This window comes from Anneissia japonica, unplaced genomic scaffold (assembly GCF_011630105.1).
Source record: "Anneissia japonica isolate Jap-2015-1 unplaced genomic scaffold, ASM1163010v1 scaffold24_len2511860_cov200, whole genome shotgun sequence".
Classification (NCBI taxonomy): Eukaryota; Metazoa; Echinodermata; class Crinoidea; order Comatulida; family Comatulidae; genus Anneissia; species Anneissia japonica.
The window spans coordinates 573,080-590,505 of NW_022730786.1; the positions used below are offsets into that span (position 1 = coordinate 573,080).

General features: G+C 33.4%; 2 protein-coding genes and 1 long non-coding RNA gene across 3 annotated transcripts in view; 1 reads left to right on the forward strand and 2 right to left on the reverse strand.

Moving 5' to 3' along the window:
• Nucleotides 1-5,162, reverse strand: part of LOC117115046 (tubulin alpha chain, testis-specific) — a 22,202-nt gene extending 17,040 nt beyond the window's left edge. Inside the window, exons 1-2 of the mRNA XM_033258697.1 lie at nucleotides 5,084-5,162; nucleotides 2,397-2,449 (exon numbers count right to left, since the gene is read on the reverse strand). The gene's annotated coding sequence lies outside the window, so the exon portion shown is untranslated. The remainder of the gene's footprint in view (nucleotides 1-2,396; nucleotides 2,450-5,083) is intronic.
• On the forward strand, nucleotides 210-9,855 carry LOC117115047. Its single transcript, XR_004446479.1, has 3 exons — nucleotides 210-348; nucleotides 4,694-4,893; nucleotides 9,719-9,855. It is a non-coding gene; the product is annotated as an uncharacterized LOC117115047 (long non-coding RNA).
• The window catches only part of LOC117115045 (plasma membrane calcium-transporting ATPase 1-like), a gene marked incomplete in the record, with an annotated part of 46,489 nt that continues 34,305 nt past the window's right edge, over nucleotides 5,243-17,426 (reverse strand). Inside the window, 11 exon segments of the mRNA XM_033258694.1 lie at nucleotides 5,243-8,932; nucleotides 9,759-10,055; nucleotides 10,404-10,615; nucleotides 10,948-11,161; nucleotides 12,486-12,677; nucleotides 13,250-13,444; nucleotides 14,319-14,498; nucleotides 14,715-14,949; nucleotides 15,401-15,642; nucleotides 16,010-16,252; nucleotides 16,562-16,764. Of these exon segments, the coding sequence (XP_033114585.1) occupies nucleotides 8,759-8,932; nucleotides 9,759-10,055; nucleotides 10,404-10,615; nucleotides 10,948-11,161; nucleotides 12,486-12,677; nucleotides 13,250-13,444; nucleotides 14,319-14,498; nucleotides 14,715-14,949; nucleotides 15,401-15,642; nucleotides 16,010-16,252; nucleotides 16,562-16,764 (2,387 nt within the window).

Consider the following 17,426-nt stretch of genomic DNA (forward strand, 5'->3'; position numbering starts at 1 on the left):
GGTTATGGTGCATTTTGTATTACATTATTTATGTTAGGGAGGGGAAGAACCTTAATTATTAGTTCTGTAAGTTTTCTTATGCTTGGTAATTTTTTTGTATTTGGTTTTATCATTTTTAGTCTAAGTATGTTTTTGTTTTCATGGATGCACCTTCTTCTTTTGAAGTGTGCCACTGTTTCAAAAGTGTATATATCCAAATAAATAAATAAATAATAAATAATAATAATAATATATACCTTTCAGCGTGGGAAGAAGTGGTGTTGGTGTCACCGCAGCGAACTTCACATGTTGCGACCTCCTACTGCTTGGATAGGCTGATTAAGTCCTGAATTGAACTAACATTTTAAAGTAAGTCCAGAATCAGACCAATGCTTTAACCCAATCAACCCTACGTATTTATATATGATTTTGAATTTTTTTCAGTGTCAGAAATATGGTTAAATATAATTTTTTCTGAAGGAATAATACAATAATGATGATACCAATTGAAAGATAATAAAAAAATGCTTCTAAATAATTTAGTATTGTGAAATTATGAAAAAATAAATAAATTAATTAATTTCCAATTATTGATTTCATATTTATAAATATTTTTTGATGAATAATTTTAAAAATAAATTATTGAAGCCTGAGTCAGTCATCTCCACATCAGCACAAATTATTCCTTTACAAAATAAATCTAAATTTGAATTTATTGACGAAGAACTTTGGAAGATAAAAATAATATATTTTACATCGAAGGGTCCCCTAGGCGCCTCGCCGCGTTTAGTCACCCATTCCCCACTACGCACTGTACCGTGAATAGCCTAACCTACCTCGCGAGGTAAAATTAATAATTTTCTGCCTAGCCGTCCAAGGTCCTGCGAAAATTGCATCTTGTATATTTCAAAAATCCAGATGATTTCAAAATAAATTATGAAAAAATACGAAAAATTAAGATGATATAGGACGATTTTGGTATCAAAATTTTCCTTATTTTCTCATCTGTCTCAACGTGTAGAGGGCGCAGGTCACCGAAAAACAGAAAGTTGAAAAGTTCAATGTTCAGGGTTCGTTTTCATTTTTGTAAACACACAAGATGGCGTCAATCATAATTGATAGCACATGCTTTGCTTTCAGCCACAAAAAATCAATTTTACGTGGAAATATGTCGATATAATTACCAAATCTGGTACATTATGTATTTTGAAAATATATTTATAGTATGAAAGTGTCAGAATAGTTATTTTCTGAAAATAAAGTGTGTTTTTAGGTGATTTTATCCATCACCAGTATTGACGCCGACGCCTCGATCAAGGCGATCATGTTACAAAAACAACCATCAAATTACAAATTGCTAATTAGAAATTAATTATAAATGGACGAAATATTTTCTATAAACGTTTTTTTATATTTTCTCACATATTTTTTGAACTTACATGCACACTATACCGTGCATACTATTTTTAATTAATTATAACTATAATAGTATAATTACATAATTAATTATGTATGTTGACCTTCTGTGACCTAACACATCATGCACTAATTGTGGTGACTGGGTTAAGTCAAAATAAAATGATACTTTTTAAGTTGCTGATTATTGCAGTGTTTTGTATGTTTAATAAATGAGTGGTAATAAAATATTTAATTTTTGGTTTATAAATATTAAAAATGACGGTTTAAAATATTAGTATAAGCCCGTCCTCTGGAAGTACTATCTAAAGAAGGAAGCATAGAAATGGAGCAGCTTTATCAATTTGAGCCACAAGAAAGCGGAATTGAAGAAGAAAGAATTAAAGACCAGACTTTGTTAGAAAAACAAAATTGATTGGGCAAAGCCAAAATATCTCTATATTTGGATCAGTGTTTTAATTTTGATTTGGCTCATGCCACAGGTTATTATGGTCTTACCCACCCTACTTTTTAGAAGGAGCTTCAAATTCGGTAATTTATGTTTATAGTTTTCTGCAAATTTTAATTCTTAACACCATAAACGGGAGAATAGACACTAAATAACACTAAACGAAATGGTAACGCTGATGGTCTTAGAAGACTTAGTTCTGCCAACTGAGGTTATAGATGCAGTGCCTCTGCCCTGATTTTGACCCAAAATGTTGTTGTCATGCATATTAAAGAAATGAAATAAAGATAAGTATTGTAAATTAGGAAACAGATTACATTGTATGGATTCAAATGGAAGGATTTAAAATAATTATTTACACAGTAAACAAAATATAATATGAAACAAACCTACATAAACAACTAGTTGTTAAATTTGAAGAATGTTCATAGCTTTTCCATATGTTGTTTTTCTTAATTTTTAAATAAACAGGACACCAGGTTTAAGCAAAGCAGATTTCTTATTATCTGAGACAGTATCTCTTGAGAACTGGTTGCACTTTTTGACAAGTTACCTTTCTAAGTTGACAGTCCCACTGACTTTACACATCACTGTCTATGGTAAAATCTGAAGAAAAAAAAATTTCTATAAAAAATTAATTAAAACATTTATTTTTCGCTTAAAAGCATCAATTAAATTGTAAATTTAGCAATTAAAATTTACAGATCTTCTTGCTTTGAAAGTTCTGTAGTTGATTTCCAGCTAATTTAAACACTATTATAAGATTATAGAAATGATATTATCGATGCTTTAGTAAATTAGTAAGGAAATTTTTGTCTTGTTTCAAGCAACCAAATTACTTAAATGTACAAAGTAAGCAATTTGAATATTAAATTTAATTTGTAGCTTTAAAACCTACGAGATATTAAATATTTATTTTCTTTGTTTATTATTAAATTGGTACTTTACTCTTGATGAAACTTTATTAATTGAAAAAACCTGATATTTATTTAGGTAAGTGTAGTGTTTTTGTACTCTTTCAATCAGTGGTAGGAGCCAGCAAGTCTGCTCGGTTCACAAATTTTCACGCAACCTCAGTCCTCGTCGTATAGTGGAGGTTTGAATTTTATTATGTGATTTATACTTTAATCTATAAAAAATGAAACCATGACGGTAGGCCTAGAGTACTGGTAGGCGATTTTTTAATTTCCAAAATAAACTGCAATTTGCTGATTGCCTAGGCCTAGTGTAGGCTAGATAGGACCAGACCATTTGACAGCACTACACCCGAAACCCTGGCTACTCTATATTTAAAATTCTTGGCCCTTTCCATTTACTGTACGGGTGAATTTTAGATATGTTCTACGTGGCACTACGGAGACACAACTATGTGTACTTCCCCAGCTCAGTCTCGGCTAGTGCCCTGCTATGGCCCTGGTCCGGGGGGGGGGGGGCTATACCTCAATTGACAAGCGTATATAATCAAACTACGGTATAGGTAGACGAAGACGAACCACATAGGCTGGCTAGGTAATACATGTAGATAAAATATTACAGAAAATGTAAGCTATCTTTCATGAATTCAAACTAATCACAAGTTGCTTTTATGTGTATTAAACCACACATTCAAATCACTGTGTTTACTTGTATGTTTTGTTATATTTTACGTATATCCATACGATATGTCATATGAGAATACGAGATGAATTTAAAACAAATAGCACGAAAGTCGCTAAGTGTATGCTACGGAATTTAGATCGTTCCTCATTATTTCGAGATCAACTTTTTTGTATACAGTACTTGCTCATAGGATCTAGATGTTATTTTACTCTATTTCAAAAGAAAAAATGTGCATCTAAGCTGAATTTAAGGAAACAATTGCCCTTCAAACTTGGTCAATCTTCAGTCTTTTAATACAGCAGCATAGGCCTTGGCTTAAAGAGAGAGCGTGTGTGCATGCTGTTTCCATACTACAGTATTACTATAGTAGTGTACAATGGTTGTTCATTGGCCTCTGTTGTAGATTTTAAAAGTACAGTAATGTATTTAAATTTGTTTTGTTTAAAATCGGGAAAAAATAGGAATTCTGTTAAATATTGTAGTGTATACAGATTCATTAAATAATGAACTGTATACAGTTAGGGCTTGGGCTTACAGTAAGCCGACTTTGCCAAACTCGAATAATTTCTAAGTCAATCTTAATTCTTATTTTACATATTAAACTGTTGTTTCCAATTACAGTAATTAACTATCTGTAAGTCGAATTATCAAAGTCTAAACAATTTTTCAATGCTATTTCGGGTTTGACTTAGGCAAGTTCAACTGTTAAATATTAAATAAATATTAATCTTGACGCTATTCCATCCGGAATAAAAAAGAAATGTTGTGGGGTCAAATCAAAATCTTATCACAGTTAATATATATTGATGACGATTAGCAACTAATTTTTAATAACGCATTCTATCATTTTATCCCGATGCTGCCTCTCTTTGTGTTTCAGCTAGAGTCTTGAAATAGAATCAACAGCGCACCGTCTTTCAGATGAGACGTTTAAGCCATTGGTCCCGTGTGCAATATGGCCCATGTGCATGTTAAAGAATGCAGTACACTCTTCGGTTGGGGATTACTGCCCAATTCACCACCAGAAGGATCCCACTGGAGACAAGTCTTCGGAATTAGTGGGTTATCCTTCGTGTGATTCACATATCATATGCCATTGCCTTATTGCAGTATAATAACTGACTTGTGTATATCTATTTTACAGGTGATTTCATTGCTAGATATGGCTTCAAGATGATTTTGAGATTCACCTGATAATAATACTGTATGATAGAAATTATTTCAACAATTTTATTTTTTAATATTTTACAGATATGAAAGATACAAGAAACAACATTCAACCATTATATTATATAATGATTAAAAATGAAGTCATCGCTCTATAACGCCATCTATTGTGAACCATTTGCAAGAAGCCGAGATGCTTTTCAGATTTATTTTAACGTAATCAATTAGAAACATGACAGTAATGTATGCCGGCAAAGAATGGTACAGAGATGAGAAGACTGGAGGTAAGTGGGTTGGTTATTTACTCAAAGATCTTATAACAAAGTAGCGCTCTCACCTGTTTGTAATCGTAATGTAAAACTGTACCAGAAAAACTGAATTTTTATACAGAGGTCATTACAAAAACCTTATTCATACATGTCCACTGAAATTTCATGGACAATTTGTTAAATACAAAATGCGAATTTTGCTTACTAAATCGAATGGTTCATGTGAGTTCATTACAAGATGAGGGCGCTGTATTACAGTTGTAATGAAGGCCACAGCATTTCCGTTCCAACATCCAAACACCATCAAACGAAGCAATAAATCTTGGAATACAAGAAGACAGAAAAGGGCAATTCATACAACAAATTTGCAACTGTTTCCTTTTAATTTGTGCTCAACATTTTTACATATATAATTACATGAGGAGTGCTAACAAAAGTGGAAAGAAAAGTAATAAAACCTACGCAAAAGAATAAATATGAACAGTCCATCTTTTAATATGAAAACAAATCATATACAAGGGCATCTTTAATATTACTGTATTATGTATTTAAATATCAGAAATCCTACCAGCACAGCCAGTATAAATACTTGTACAGGGAGTCAGTAAACATCTATAACGGTGGCCAGTAAACGCCTGCAATGGTGGCAGGCAATATTACTTTCACCTATGCAAGTGGAATCAATTTCAGGTAGCCTGCACACCCTTGCAAATGTGGTTAATAACTACCTGTACCCAAAACAGGAGGGAAATTTTTATTCATACCATTACTGAGAGAGTACATTACCATTATCATAAAACACCTCCTCTACAAGTATACTAACAAAGACCCAATTAAGTAAATTTATGAAGTTAACAAGCAACAATATCACCTCCCTGATTATGCTTGTTCGCTAACATGTGTATCAGGGTGACCTAACCATCGCAAACTACGATAGTAAAAGAGAAAAAAACATTAACCATGATGCCCTGCAGTGTTTTAGCAATAAGCATTTGATCAGATTTTTCTTTGTATTATGCATAGAAATTAATCAACTAAATTTTTTTTTTTTTATTCATACTCAAGCCTGTTTGGCCTGTTTTTTTTACTCAGTGTTCCAATTATTACACTATTGTTATCAACACACAAATGATATTTCCCAAACCATCATTGACAAAACTGTATATAAAATCACATTTACCATATTGCATGCAAACACATACCTGTACTGTAAATAACTATGGTTATGTAGAAACAGGTATGCATAAATAACTCCAACATTTTATTGTGAAATTTTATCCTGTGTACAAATAATGCAATTAATTGCATATGTATACCTTATTGATATGCAAATTTACATATATATATTTATACTGTATTGATATGCAAATTTGCACATCCAATGAAAAACATCTATTCATAATTGCACATAACAATAATATTTATTCAAATACAGTAACAAGTATTCACCAATGGCAACACTGCATGCAAAATAAATGCCACTGACAAACCACATCACCATTACTGTTATGTATATGCTAGGTAATATGTTTAATGCATAATTAATATGTAAATTTTAATGCATTTACATTACAGGTGTTAAATATGCATGCTCAGCAATCATGGAATTGACTAAGGGTTGGACAAGTTAAAAAATCCCCATCCCATATAAAAACAAAAAAGGTAACCCCTGCTTTCTTTGTGGCTAGACAATGTGTTTTGGTTAATGATTACTTTAAATTTATATCAGCAGTTTACACCTATCTGATCAAGTCAATACGAACACCATTGGCATGTCGTACTTTTTAAAACTTTTTTTTCACACAACATCAAACTCTACTTTTATCACAACAATTGGCCACAAACAATCCTGATTTGCCTCTTCTACAAAGAGATGCTACATTGTTATAACTAGTAATAGCCTATATACAAATGTCTCATTTACTCACAATAATTTTTTCCCATGGTTACAAAAATTTGATTAAAACCATTCAAGGTTTGATTTGATATCTGCTTCGGCAACAAACTAACTCACACAATGGTTATTTATAGATGCAAACACGTAAACCACCTGTTTATCTCACAATGCATATAATTGTAAATGATCCTAAACAAATCCTTGACTGATACAGGGCCACAACACCCAATCACACGCATTTTTGAGGATTACTTTTGTAGAACTTTATAAAAATGTAAACACTAGAAAGGACCAACACTATATCTATTTATTCGTAACTCCTAGATCACCAAGTAATCAACTCTACAATGTTCTGAGCGTCATAATTTGATCGTGATCTAATTTACATAATAACTAATGTAACCCGTGGTGGTATGAAAATTACACGCTACTGTCTCAGTACAAAAACGAACGATTGATACAGTTGCTGATGTTTACACTAATATTCAAGAAGGATCTTCCACTTCTTATTACTGGTAATAATTAAAAAGAATAAACATCAATCTCATACCAAGTTGAATGAAATAAAAATGAAAAGAAATTCAATTGGAATTTTCACATTACAATATTCATTCATAGCTATAATAATAATAATAATAATGATATAGCTAAGATGTATGTATTAATAATGTATAAACTGATTATGCCCACAGGAGATTATAATATTTTACTATTAATATTTTTATTTTTATTTTAATATTTCAGCTCTGTTCAGATTATCAACTTTTCTTTGAAAAAAAACTTTGTATGCCCATATATAGTCAAGATGTGCCTATATATTGTCATGATGTAATGTCATCATGACCGTATTCAGGCACATCACATAGTCTGAACAGGGCTTTATCAAGGTTAACTGAAGACACCACATATCATTCATATTAGAAATTCTACAAATACAGTAATTAATAAATTTATGAAAATATGTCTATGCACATTATCACTTCTCTACTACCTTGGAATACCTTAATAATGTTGAGTTTACTGGTTTTACAAGATAATGGCACAATAATCCTTTAAATGATATTAATGATTAATATGAAAAACCCAACACTAAATGAGTTTAAATCCAATCATAAAAATAGCTTCGATATTCTAATTAATCTGTAATTTCAATATAATTGCTATTATAAAACATAGGTTATACAGTCTTCTGTAGACTGCTACTGGTCAAATCTCATTCAAAAGTACACATCATAAAAGTTACATAATCCATTCAAATAAAAAAAAAACTTCAAAATGCGAACACCATTAATAAAACATACAATTATTGCTATAAATGATTCTAACAAAAAACTTGAAAAAAAACAACATAATTTATATTATTTACCATTCAATTTCTGGACAAACTGGAGGAAACAAATGAAACACACTCACGCACAAACATATTAGAATCGGAGTGATTACGCTTGTTTAGCTCAATCTAACCAAGTTCCCGTTTCCGCTGAAAGAACGACACAATAAGTATAAACGTGGAGTTTTCACGTAAAGTACCTCATTTCATACATGCAAGTTTCATGTGAAATCAATAACACACACGATAAACATATCACTCAATTTCAAATGGAAAACAGAATAGGTTTAACTTAAAACACACGTAGGTCGACAATAACTCATTCCTCAACTTGTGTTTGAGACGCCAGATTTCTTCAAGTCATCCTCAAAATGTAAACAGTCTTTAAAAATAAAAACCTTTAAAGAACGATGAACTACGCGATAGCAACGCTGGAATAAGATACGCCCTTCATGACTGACATATCATTCAACATAATGCACCATTCATCTTTTGAGGAAATTTAGAGCAAAGGGGCACTTTATTGATTCACATTTTTCAACAATTGTTAGTGAACTCCCTTAATGCTGCCCTTGTTGCGTAATAACACACTTTTTTTATGTTTTTTGTCCAGTATCTTTCATTGCGACTCAATCTCATCCACAGCAGCGATCTTAAAGAGCAGTTTCAGCACTATTCACGGTGGCGTTCGGGGCATTATCAGCATCGTGCTTAATACTTCCACTCTCGTACTTGTTCTGATTCGACATGAATTCGTGGATTGAGTTATTAAGACTTTTGCGTTCTATTGTCCTAAGGCCATCTTGGAATGCATGAACTACCCTTATCTGTAAACAAAAAGACAATCATGATTTAAGTTCAATATCATCATCAACCATTTTTGCTACTGCTGGCTAACGGCATATTGTCCCTATACATGCAAATCTGTCCTGGGTCACACATATCAAATTTCTACCAATATGAAACTTCTAAATCCTTTTTAGTCTTCCTCTTTCTCTTGTTGATTTTATTTTTTAGAGCATATTATTCTATGCAAAGGTTTTGGTTTACCATAGGACACAGTTAGCCTTATAAGCTGGCTTTTGCAGATTTGTTTAAAGTAAAAATATACAGTACTGGTATTTGTAGGAGTGAAAAATATCTTGCCAAGTTAAAAATTGTAACTAAATACTAAACGACAACCACTAAGTACTAAACGACAACCAATCAGAGATGAACAACTCTATTGGTCTTTGTATTTTTGCATTTGTGTGCATGTTGGTGCGTGTGTGTTTTTGTATGTGTTTTGTATGACATTTTTTTCCTTATTCAATATATTACAGTTGGCATTTTTATTGTATTGTTTTTTGCTTACTTTGGACACCTTGATTGACAAGCTCTTTAGAGCTTTTTTTTTTGTTGTCCTTTCATCATTGTATTTTAATTTTTTATTTTTTATTTTCATTTTTAATTTCATTTTTTTTTTTCTAATTACGTAAAAATTTTTTTTTTTTAAATTTATTTATTTTCCTTTTTTTTGTCTATTATTTATTTTCATTTTTTTTGTCTATTTTTTATTGTTGATTACAGTAATTAATGAATAAATGAATGAATAAATGTTTATATTTTTACAGCCATAACAGACCAAGATGATAAGAACATTGGAAAACAAACCTGCTGCTGCAATCGTGTGATTCCTCTCATCCAGAGAATCTGACCACGTCTCAATTCGGCACGCGACTCTGACCGGCTGACATCTACTTGGTCACCTACTTCTGTTGTTGTAATACGGATACCGGTGTCGGCCGATCGGCCAATAGCCAGCAACCTAGGCAGCTTTTTAGTAGGTATGGAACAGATAAGTTGTTGCCAGAGCAGCGTGCCAAGACCTAATGCGATACACCACAGCCACTGAACAATATCCAAGGCCTTACAGCTGAAAATTATGTCTCCAAAACAAACAAGTAGGATCTAAAATAAAAAATAAATTAAAGAAACATTATTATCCAGTTGTGTATCCAGGATTTTGAAAAGGTGGGTGCTGAATATACATTTACTGACTTTTACGCAATCTGCAAAACTAGACACGACACGTTGCAAGCCAAATATTTCCATATTTATTTAATTGTATAATACCAACTATTAGGTGTTTAATATAAAAAAAAAATTTAATTTTCAATGAGAAAAAAGAAGATTTTTAAACAATTTGTGGGTGTCGCACCTGGGAAATGTCAAAAACTATAAACAATTTTTTTCACTATTTTAAATGTTATCTAAATAATAATTGACATTGTGGTTGGTTCACATTATAATGCTTACCTGAGCAACTACTGTTGATGCAATAACTCCAATGAAGATATAGTTATCTAAAATTCCAGAGATAACATTACGTTCACCATGAACTTTTCTTGAGTTAATTTCATTGAAAATTTGCATAAGAACGAAAGTGTTAAAAATAATCGTAAAATGCTGTGTGGGTTGACCATGGTTATGTGGGTCTCGACCATTGTCAATGTCAAATAGTTTTTCACCTGAAATTAAAAAAATACAGTATGGTTCAGTAAAGATGAATTTTTTTTATTCGCTGCCTGCCAAAAATTTTTTTCAGGTCATTTTAGACAGTAGGTTGTATCTGCGATAGTATATTTGGTTATTTTATATGTTTAATTTTGGGAAAAGGGGTAGTTAAGAAAGTTTGGTTATTTTTTCTCATTGTATTGTTTGTATTTACAGAGCTTATGATTACAATATGTTTTATATCTATCCTGCATGAGGCTATATCTCGCTGTTTGTCTGAAAATTTAAAGAAAAAGATTATGTGTTTCAATGCAAGAACTTTTTAGATAGTGTATCTTTAAATTACCTGCAAACAGAAGAGTTATAATGACAATGAACTGGTATACAAAATGGCCTAGAATGTTTTTCATCATTGTGCGTGATATGAGAGGCTTGGTTCGGCCATATGGCTTCCTAGTAAGCAGTGCAGGTGTCGGTGGTTCCGTGGCTAAGGCTAATGACGCCAATGAGTCCATAATTAGATTAACCCACAGCATCTGAATAGCTTTTAGAGGACTGTCCTGTAGAAAACAAACAACATGATGATTAATAAACAACAATCAAACTGACAAACCCTCAGCATTTAGAGAAGGACATCATGGATACCCAGCATAAAACAAAGTGAGGATGATCTAGAAGTATACAGCCAATCATGTTTAGTTTAAGGAATTGGCCTAGGTCATTATTTAGTACAAAATTAGTAAATGTTGAACTGGCAAGATTAGAACTACAATTCAAATTGTTTTTGAGATGCTGTTTATTTGGTAATCATCAAATCTGTGTAAATGTTATAGACAGGTAAACTATCTATCAGTACTGTATATACAAAATAGTATCGTCTTTCTGTCTCCCTACCTACTGTAAATAAGAACCTAACTCTCACGCGAACTACAGACACAATCACTAATCCCAAACTAGTAGTGGTCAGGTGACATTTGGTATAACACACAGGAAGAATAGAGAACTTTCGATTCGTTTGACAATGCGACGCTAAAACGGAATCACTCATGCGTGACCATCCTACCGAGCGTCCTACATTCTCTACTTGCGCAGATTTGGCCAAATTGCGTTCTAGAATCCATGTGACAAGGGGGACTTAACGTCCTCGCATGCACAGATGACTTTTAGAGACATCATTACGTTCTACGTCTTACCATCGTGTTATGGTTTTCGTACAGTAGTTTCCAAGAGTAACATATTTACTGTGAGACTCATGGATTAAGTGATTAATAATAATGCTTGTTTTGATACTGTAGGTCTTTATTTTTGTCAATGTTTTTTGCACTTTTATTAAGCTTTGTATAAATATTGTTTTATATTTCTGTATTTTTACATTATTGATTGTATTGTAAGCTCTTCATTTCAATCTTGAATTGTATTTTGAGCCTTTTTATATTGGAATAAATAAAAAATAAATAAAAATTTAAAAAATTAAAAATGGTTATAGAGCACATATTGTGCAGATGCCAAACGTATGTATTGTAACTAACTACCTACTTTTCCAACTAACAACCTACCCACTTCTCTACTTACTACCTACGAACTATCTACCTACTGTACATAGCTGAATATCTTCAATATGTATCAGGTGTTTTTTTCCTAGTTTATTAGCCAGGAAAATTTGGATTGGCCCTTGAGGACTAGCAATACATCACCAGGAGACATTTTCCAAAGTGTACACGAGTCATTTTGTACACAAGACTTATGTTTTGAAAACAGTCATGCTGAAAGTCATGAAAATGTGAACATACTATGCTCTACATGATGTGATTGGCCCAGAATGCAGTGGGGGAGGGTTGGGTGTCACCACCACACCAAGGTCGAAGAAACAAGCAAAAGACTTACACCAATGGACATAGCACTGACGACTGTGACGGTAATGGCTGTTAAATTGACCGTCAGCTGAAACTGAAGGAACTTGGCAATACTGTCATACACGTTCCTTCCCCACATCACCGCCTTTACGATACTTGTGAAATTATCGTCCGTTAGAATAATGTCGGAGGCTTCCTTGGCAACGTCTGTACCAGCAATACCCTGGAATAACAGGTAATAAAAAAGGTTAATAGTAAGGGTAACAAGAAGAAGTGGATAAATAAGAAAAACCCTCTAGTCAGCAAAGGGCTCCAACTGTTGTACCCTAGGCTTACAAGCCAAATTGTTAATGTCTGGTCTAATAAAAATTGTATTCCCTTCACTTTTTATATTACATTTCTAAATTACCCACCATTAGCAGGAAACACTCATAATGTGGTTCACATAGACATCTAAAAAAAATAAAAGCTACCTTGTGATGTTTCTTATAGCACAACAGCCTCATTTGTGATACAAAATAGTAAGTATTGTATATAAATTTGCTATAGCTCATAAACTCGACATAAAGTCTCAATGCGCTGTTTGTGAAACCAAATTAAAAAGTTGAAAAAAATAAAAAAATTTCAAAAAGAGTAGGATATATACAGTATGATTTGTTTGTTTGAATGCTTTGACCTTTGACTAGTTATTCCATTCATGAATCCTTAAGATGCCTCAACACAAGTTTGGAACAGTACATCCAAATGTTACAATACGAACACATCCATGAGCATATACTATCTGAATGAACTTACCATAGCAAATCCAACATCTGCCTTTTTCAAAGCAGGGGCATCGTTTGTTCCATCTCCAGTGACGGCCACCACCTCTCTGTTTGGATTCAATTTGCTGTCTATGATCCCCTTCACCAGGGTGTGTTTATCAGTAGGGGAGGAGCGGGCTAGTACCCTCAGCTTAGGCCAGATCTTATCAAGCAGCTGTTGTTGAACCTGTTGACAAAAAAGTTATAAATACTGTACACTTTTGCAATTCTTTATCTTATTATTTGAAAGGTTCAAAAAGGCACTGGTGTAGCATTGCACATGTTAATTTGAAGATGAGTGCATTGGATTGGATTTAGTTAGTTTAACTACCAAGAAAAAGCAACAAAACTCTGAAGACTTATTTACAATGTGGTCCTTTTGGCAGTGAATTAGGCAGTACACTCTTATCTCACTGAAATTCTAAATATCTATTTCCCCAACAGCAAATAAGAGTCTTCTCACTGTCCCCACCTTCAAATTGAAAACATGGCCAACGAACATTTGCTTTTTCTGCCTCGTTTCTGTGGAACGACTTACCATTGTCTGTCAAAAACTAACCCTCCTTTAAACTCTATTTAAAAACTCGTCTATTTCAATCCATCTGTTCCCATGTTCATATCTACATAGTCTTTTTACATTTCTACCTCTACTACTTTATTTAATTCATGCTCTTATTTTACTTTCGTGCCTTGAAATTGTTGCATAACGAATGTTTGTTTATTATTATTACAGTATTATTATCAACCCCACTCATCAGGAAACAGTCCCTACTCCACTGCATTTTTAATGTGCAGATGGGCCATATTGCACACAGGACCAATGGCTTAAACATCTCTGCTAAAAATGGTACCCTTTCTTACACTTATATTGCAGCCTTCCAGCTCACACACAGTGGCTACCACCATTTTAGCTGATTGCGCTACATTGCGAGTGATATTGCTGTGCATCACTTCTGGTCACTGGGTCCAGATATCAGGACGATAAATATTCTTAAATGAAGGTATACAAATTAGAAGAAATGTTTACTACAAATATAAACAATTAAGTGATTAAACTGTACTTTGCCACTTCTATCTCTGATTTTCTTGTTGAACTCTTTGCCATCCAAGACCAAGAACTCATCGCCTGGTTTGAGAATGCCGCATTTGGTAGCGATGGAACGAGCTGTGTTGATGTTATCACCTGTTACCATGCGAACAGTGATACCAGCCTGCTGACACTGCAATATGGCATGTGGTACCTAGGTACAAAAAAGAGTGTTATCTTATATTTATTACATTACAATCCATGCAAGTAACAGATGTACCATCATTGAGTTTAGATCGCAATTAACTATGCCAGTGCAACTCATCCTTTAATGATGCTAACATCTCAAGTTCTGGAAGTTCCATAGAACTTGAGAACTCTGCAAAAAGACCTTTATCTTTGTCCTGGTAAGGTCAACAATTCTTCTTACCTCCGGTCTGACAGGATCCTCAATTCCAGTTATGGCTAGGAAAGTCAAAGCCTGCACAATGCTTGCCTCATCCTCCCAGTCTGGGTTCTCCTTTGGACCAAAATCACGGTAGGCCAGACTAAGCGTTCTCAAACCATCTGAAGCCATAGGTTCGATTACATCATTCTGGATCTTGTTCTTTTGGTCAGGGGAGAATGGTTGAGGATTTCCTTCATCATCCAGGATTTGAACACATCTATTTTTAATTGGGCAGTAACATTTAAAAGCTATGAGTTCAATCATAGTATTCATGGACATGATATACAATACATTTTAAACAAGATAATCTGACATTACGAACTCTCAACCTAATTTTTGATATCTATGTACTGAAAAAATAATGTCAATCCGCTTGAATTGACTCGGCCTAGCCAATCCAGGCCGAAGTGATCTGCTCGCGTTGGCTATGTGTGTTGCAGCTGGAAAATATATAAATAACATTCTAAAATCTGCATCTTATTTCCGATCAGCACCAAAATTCAAGGAAGATCGCGACACATGAAACATTGTCAATGTGTGAAAAGTAAATCGGTCCAGTAGTTTTTGAGTTATACGCCCGGAAAGACGCACACCACACACAGACTGAGAGACAGACGCATGCTAATTGCAATACACTTTTCCCCTACTTCGGAGAAAAATAAACTTACTTCCTCATGATGACCTCCGAAGCACCCTTAGTCAAGAGACGATATCCACCGTCTTCTAATGGGATTACCGTGCTCATGGACTTTCTCGAGGAGTTGAATGTGTATACATGAATAAACCGCTCAGGTGGCCAACGATCACGAACCATCTGATAGTCATCATCCATTTCTAAGACGAAACCTAAAAGGGCGCATTCTGTCTTGTTACCTACTTGGCGTGGAAGTTGCCCCTCGACCTCAGCTGGCTACGAAAAAAAAAAAAAATTAATTATTATTATTTTAATAATAATAATAAAGTGCACATGAACCAGTTGTGTACACTGGGCCTAAAGGTTTACAGTCCTTATCCGAGAAGACTTGTTTAATCTCCAGAACCATAGGTGAGCATGCCATTCGAACCAGCACCAATATTATGACTGTACTGTAGATTGCGGCCCTGCCTTATTTGCTAGGCCATTTGACTCGCCAAGTGGACAAATCGTTTCAGTGGGTGAGGTACCTAAAAGACCCATTAAATCAATACACTAAATTATCAAACCAAATTATAATAATTGTCAATCAATAATACTCAATAAAAAGTCAATCAATATTAATCAATAAATCATTACATACCAATATCCTGGAAGTATATCCACTATTGATGGAGATTGATTGAATCAAAGTTTGGTACACATTTTCTGGTATACTTCCACTGGCTGGAGTAGACTTATGATGAGTGCCACATATATAACTCTGGACCACTGTCATTCTGTTGGTGGTCAGCGTGCCGGTCTTGTCCGAACAGATGGCTGTAGCATTTCCCATCGTCTCGCAAGCATCCAGATGTCTTACCAAGTTGTTATCATACATCATTTTCTGTCAATCAATCAATAAATCAGTCAACCAATCAATAATCGATTCTAAAAATACCAATTTATTTTCACATTAATTTTTTTATACTATATTATTTTCATAATAATTATCTATCTAATTATTATTATAATTATGTCTGCAAAAATGTGTTTGAACATTCAAGGTACCCCAATTTTACTCCTGGTTAGAGAAATAAAGTGCCTTGTGAAAGCGAATTGAACAGCGAGGGATTGATTAATTAATGTTGAGAAGCAGAATCGAAAATGCTGAGCCAAATCACTTCTATAGTGTATTTCTGTGCTATGCACTTACCTTAACAGAATATGCTAATGAAATGGTGACAGCAAGCGGGAGTCCCTCTGGGACGGCCACAACTAAGACAGTCACGCCAAGTATAAAACTGTCGACAAACTCCGCCCAGTAGTCATTTGACCACTTGTTCTTTTCTATACCAAATTCTACGATACACAACCGCACGATGAGGATCAGAATCGTCAACACAGCAACTGAACAGCCTAAAAAAAAAATAAAATATAATAATTATATTAATGAGCCTACTTCACTAAATGTGGAAAACATTTTTTGTAATGAATTTTGTGACATAATTGTGTCACATTTCTTTCTAAAATATTTATCTTTAGTTTAATAACAATAATTTCAAAAGTGTATCTTTTGTATGTTAACATTAATAATAGTAATAATAATACCCATAACAACAATACAGTAGCTACCATAAACCAGGAAAAATCTATCATTTCATCATGGTGATGATTTTAGAAAGAAAAAAAAAACCAACTGAAAAATTGTGTATAAGATGAAATGCTAAATCAACAAGAATTCTTAACTAAAATTTATAAACGAGGAAAAATTTAGTAAATAAATTGTTTGCTGCCCTCTATTGGGATGTTTTTCCTCCTTTGAAGTCTACAGATATTTAAATTGACAAATAAGGACCCCTGCAGGAACTGATTATTGCTACACAAATTCAAAACCAATGTCTGTGCAGTTTTGAGTTTAATTGTTTAAATAACTCTGTGTAAAACACACACAAACATGTATTACATACATCAACTACATTACAATGATTCCTATGCTGCCACAACTTGGAAACCAAACATATTATCCTCTAAAATATATTCTTAATATAATCTGACAGTTGATGCACATTTTGCTAAAG